At 46.1% G+C, this 5,561-nt stretch overlaps 1 protein-coding gene across 1 annotated transcript in view; it reads right to left on the bottom strand.

The window, feature by feature from the left end:
• Positions 1–5,561, bottom strand: part of Taf2 (TATA-box binding protein associated factor 2) — an 88,455-nt gene that overhangs the window by 20,026 nt on the left and 62,868 nt on the right. The window contains exons 20-21 of the mRNA XM_023702347.1: positions 3,444–3,673; positions 1,508–1,613 (exon numbers count right to left, since the gene is read on the bottom strand). Of these exons, the coding sequence (XP_023558115.1) occupies positions 1,508–1,613; positions 3,444–3,673 (336 nt within the window). The remainder of the gene's footprint in view (positions 1–1,507; positions 1,614–3,443; positions 3,674–5,561) is intronic.

The raw sequence follows: 5,561 nt of genomic DNA, 5'->3' as shown, positions 1-5,561 counted from the left end.
AAAACACAAAAAGCAAACCAAGGTGAGTAATGGGCATTTTGTGTTTAATAAAATTAAAAAAATATAAAGATCACAGACAGCGATCTGGTATGACTGGGATTTGCACGCAAACAGAAGAGAAGAAGGGAAGGAGAGGGGGAAAAGAAAGATCTACTCATCATAGGAAAAATGTATTAAAGATAAATCTCAACTTACCATTTTGTGTTAATAAGAATTTTAAGTCAGTGTATTCATATTGACAAAAGTGTTACAGCAGATAAGAGATGATAAATAATAGTTAAAGTACACCTGATGGGGCTGGCCGGATAGCTCAATGGACTAAAGCGCCTGCTTAGGCAGATGCAGGGACTAGGGTTGGATCCCTAGTGTGCTGTGCCAGCCCTGGCCCTGCCCCTGGGGCACGCTAAAACAGGAATTGAGAATGGGCGTGGTGGCATGTGCCTGTAATCCTAGCGCTTGGTAGGCTGAAAATTGGAGGATCACTATAAATCCGATCTAGTAGTGAGACCCTGTAGACCCTGTACTAAATACATAATAAAAAATAATTTTTAAAAAGTACACCTGATGTACAGATCCGAATTCTAAAAACAGTACTAATTGAAAGGATGGTTATGTTGTCACAATGCAAAAATTTAAAGTGAACATACCAAACGATAAACCTATGTAGCATACCAGACAGAAGCAACAGAAGGAAATTAAGAAAAAGAAGTCAAGGCAGCCGCAAAGTGTGGGGCACAGGAACACGGGGACTGGGCCAGAAGCGTGCGTGCATGTGTGCGTGTCACATGGGTGATGAGCTCAAGGGGACTCACTGTGCTGCTTCCTTCACAACTTCAAGTAAGTTGTATTGACAGCTTTATCTGTTCCTAGCAATCCTAAAATGCTTAAAACTGACATAGGTATAACCTCACCAAAAAGCACTATGGTAACAGCATATAGCATGTAGCTGAGTCATTGTGGCAAGAATAAACCTTGGTGACTGTACTCTAAGAACACAGCCTGACAGCAAAACAACAAGAGCTCTTGGGTGAACAAGTGAACACAAGCAATCTGAACGCCTACCACCAGGAATTAATATGGCAAACTAAGTGTACCAGTCAGCAGGCCCTTGGTGTTTCCCTGAGAAAACACACTGCCTGGGAGCACAGGCTGAGACCTGCATCAGAAATGCTACCTAGACCAGCACACTCTACCTAGAGTATGCTGCAGGCAGCACCAGCTTCAGCAAAGGCAACTGAAAATAGGACAGTTATGTTATTAAAAGACAATTCAGACATATTTTAATTTGACATTAAATCTACCACCTATGTGCATGCATAAGAAATTAAATTTACTATTAAGGAATCTGATAGTGACTTTATAAAAACAAATTCAACAGTGTGCCTAGTAGTCAAGGCAGACCAAAATAAAAACAGGTCAGAGGGGACACCCTTCCACAGCCTGGCTCTGATGCCATCACCTGGCTCCACAGGCCTACCTCCCACCCCTCCCGGCCACGCCCCCCTACCTGGCGTGGATGGCCTCTCCAGCATGCTCAGGTGGTGGGAGATGAAGGCCTGGCTGTCATGCACGGTGTCCATATCCACCTCCTCCTCATCCTGAGAGCTGGGGAACTAGGGCACAGAGACAAGTGCCATCACGGCAGAGCCCCCAGGCAGCCGAACATGCACCACACCACCTCCCAAGGAGAGGCAGGTGCCCCTGGTCTGCTCCAAAGGAAGCTGACTAAAGATGACTAAAATCTGCTCCTATGTGCAGACGTGTGAGCAGCAGGGAAGCAGGCAGTGGGCACAGTGCTCCTCCCAAAATGGAGAAAATGAGTGAACACAAGAGGCCACCTGCTGACTGGAGCATCACAGCAGGCACCAGGCTCCAATTCGTCCCTACTACAGAGAAGAGACTGACTGTTCCAGGGAATTGCCAAAAGCTGAGTCCCCACGCCGCCAACCCAGACCGCACCCTCATCTTGCACTCTGGTCTGGAGTCTGCTGCCCTGTCCAGGACTTGCAGAGGCTCTAGGGGGATGTCAGCCTCCCTCTTCACTCCCTGCAGAGGTGCTGACACACTGCGTGCCTTCCCTTGGCAAGCTGTTCCTCTTCCTACAGCAACATTTAAGGTCGAAGTTCAATTCCAGAAGACAGGCAACTCAGAAGGTAGCGGACAACTGAGCTGTGCCAACCATGCAGATTAGAGCATGCCCGGTAGCTAGGGATTATCTGCACTGCACTTTCAAAATGCCGCCTTCCCCTGTCTGCCGTGCCTTCTGGGGGAGGAGAATACTGAAGTGAACTTCTGCCCTCTGTGACTTCCTCCAAGTGCTGCTGCAGGTTTGCCACCACTGTTGTAGAGCTTTTCCAAAAGAATGCCTTTTTGTATCACTCTCTTTTTATATCTTGAAGGGTAAATGTGGATAAATTAACAGATATGGGCAAGCATTATAAACATTTACAGATATAGAAATATTTGGATTACAAAGGACTCTCTAATTAGACTTTTTTTTTAATTCAAACTTCAAGACACAATTTACATTCAGCATACGTTACTGGGTTTCAGAAAATTTAGGGACATAAGTAAATTTTAAAATGGCTATTAATTACTATAGAAAAATACAAATTTTAAAGGTGTTAAAACACCAGATGGGGGGCTGGGGAGATAGCTCAGCAGAATAAATGCTTGCCTGGCAAGTGCTGGGTCCAAAATTCAATCCCCGGTACAAAAAAAAAAAACACCAGAGAGTTGCAAGGCAAGTAATCTGGTTTATACACTGGAGGAAAATGAAGCTTGATGTTTTAGAGACATTTTGTGGTCAGTGAGAAAATTATTTTGGGAAACTCTTTACAGTAAAATGGTTACTATGTATCCTGCAAGTCTTTTTACAAAAAATCTGCCCATTTCATAGTGCTTACCAAGAAAGAAAAACCTCTAAAGGCAAACTCAGATATATATGTAAACTTAAAACTACACCATCCTCTCTCTTCCCACGTGGGCACACTACCCATTCACCCGAGCATGCATCCAGTGTGTATTTATCCTCATTCAACAAGTGTCTGTTGGCCACACGTGTGCTCAGAATGGTGCGAGGACTGAGTAGGGTCTAAAAGGACACACAGGGCTCTGTCTCAGCAGCTCGCCTACCACAAAACAGGTTAAGATGGAGGGGTCACTACTCTGATTTTCTCCTGCACAGGAGACAAATTCTGTGCTCAAGTGAAAGCACAAAGCCATCACTGGAGTGGGCCAGGCGGCCACACACCCTCTGCCAGGTCAGTCATGTGACCAACAGGGCCTTCTGCAAACCACGCACAGGTATCAGCCAGGGGCTCCAGGGCACAGCGCGTCTCAGCAGCTGGCACTCCTGCCCACCCGATGAAGCAGGCTTCTAGGTGGCTGTAGAAACCCACTGTGCCTCCTGGGGTGCAGGGCCCATGTGTGCTAGCACTTACGGGGTTCTGAAATCCAGCCAGCGGTACATGACTGCTCGGGTTACTTGCAGCTTCTTGGCTGCCTGCCCCTGCCTCTGGAATTATGGTCGGGTTCAAGACAGCTTTTTTCTCCTTCAGATTGAGAACCAGTCCCAGCTCTGGCAAGGGCAAACAGGAAGGTCTACTGAGGCCAAAGAGTGTGAAATACAGGTCCACGGCACCACAGCGTAGCCTCCAGTCGTGTGAGGTACCTGGAAATACAGCGAAGACACCATCACACCCCCACTCCCACGAAGTGCCCTGCTATCTGGAGTGAGTGTTCTCCCAGCCTCAGCTCTGCTGCTCCTCCTCAGGAGCTACCCACCGCCCCACGGATCCTCATGGGCAGCGCCAGGAGAACAGCGCTCCACAGCAGGCAGCATTCTCCCTCTCCCCGGCTCTTCTGGCTCATGCTTCAGGATTGCAATTCACTAAGAAAGCAGACAGTGGCAGGCTGGTGCTGCACACTCATCCTCCCAGTCCCCAAGATGGGACTGCGAGTTCCAGCCCAGCCCAGGCTACCTAGCCACTTAGTGAGGGCTTGTCTCAAAATAAGAGCCAAAAATAGGATTAGTGACAGCTCAGAGCAAAGGCCCTGCATTCAATCCCCAGTGCTGCAAGAACACACATGCACAACTACTTGAAATAACACAATGCTGAACTTGGACGTTCTGTAGAGAAAGATTTTTTATGTGTTGCTGCACTATATATGCATATATGTATTTATTTATTTTTTAAGGATTCAGCAATTGATGCTATATTCATATTGTTGTCTTTGAATCAGTTGTTCAGATTGCCAGATATAAGCATGCAAAACTGGCCAACGAAAATATTAAAAGAAAGAAAATAAGCATTAACAGTTTCTTGTAACAGACCAGTAGAAATCAGCAGTACACTTACCCAAGCTATCCTGCACGTGCATGTGTGCATGTGTGTGTATAATTTCTCTTCCTTCTTTTTTCCTCTCCCTCTCCCTCACCCCAGCTGTTCCTTCCCTTTGAACAGTTTCCTTCCCTTTCACTGTATCTACTATACCTTTTGAACTATTTACTCTTTCAGATTCTTACATTAGTAAGACAATACGATGTTTACACATGCAGTATGGCTGTACATCTCTGATTTCACTTATGAGTATGGTCTCTAGTTGCATTCATTTACCTATAAAAGCCTTGAGTTTACCTTTCTTTATGGCTGAGTAATACTCCACTGCACAAAAATACATCTTGTTTATCCTGCACCTTCATTTAAATAACAGAAGTAAGTCTACCATGGGTTACCTACAAGTGGTAAATAATGGCAGCTAAGGTAGAAATTCAGTGTCAACTAGTTAGGAAGCCCCGGCAAATTTGGTTTCTTGGTGTTTATTTCCTCCTAGAAAAGAGTCTGGGTCTGGAACCACCCTTAACCTTGGTGACAGCGGCCCAGAGCCCGCCGATCACGGGCTTCTTCTTGCTTCCCTTCCCCGGGCAGCACCCTAGGCAGACGCAGCTGGTCAACAGGGCAGAGCACCTTGGCTGTACGTTTCTATGGGCTCTAGCTGGAAGGGAACAATCTTGAGTTTAAAATATGAACAGAAAGAAGATGGAAATTGGTTTTGGTTTTTTTTTAACTTATGAACACGTAAGAACCCTGGTTGCCAGTATCTTCCAGCAGTGATTCCGACATGATGCACTTTATTAACCCACAGGCATTGCAGCGGGGATGCAGGCTGTGCTGCGGCTCCCGCACTGAGCTACATGCTCAACATCTTCTTTTCAGAGATGGGTTCTCACTAGGTTACTAAGATATCTAGGATGGGCCTAAACTTGTGATCTTCCTGCCTCAGCCTCCCAGAATGGTGAGATTATAGGCACGCACCACCAAGCCTAACACTGTCATAAAATGCTAATAAAAATCTAGCTTTTGGTTTTTACTTTTTTTTTTTCATAATTTTATTGATAAACAGATAGCAGTGAGACAGTTTCAAATCAAATCGGTAGGACAGTTTCAATAACTAACACACTGTGAGACCCAGTCCTAGCCCAGGTCCGGTGAGTGTGTGGAGAGCTTCCTGCTACCCTGCGCCCGCGGGACCAGTCCCAGTCCAGGCGCAGCGTGGGC

This window comes from Octodon degus, unplaced genomic scaffold (genome assembly GCF_000260255.1).
Source record: "Octodon degus isolate 3935 unplaced genomic scaffold, OctDeg1.0 scaffold00148, whole genome shotgun sequence".
Classification (NCBI taxonomy): domain Eukaryota; kingdom Metazoa; phylum Chordata; class Mammalia; order Rodentia; family Octodontidae; genus Octodon; species Octodon degus.
Note: the sequence above shows the minus strand (reverse complement) of the source record. Positions and strands in the feature narration are given on the sequence as shown.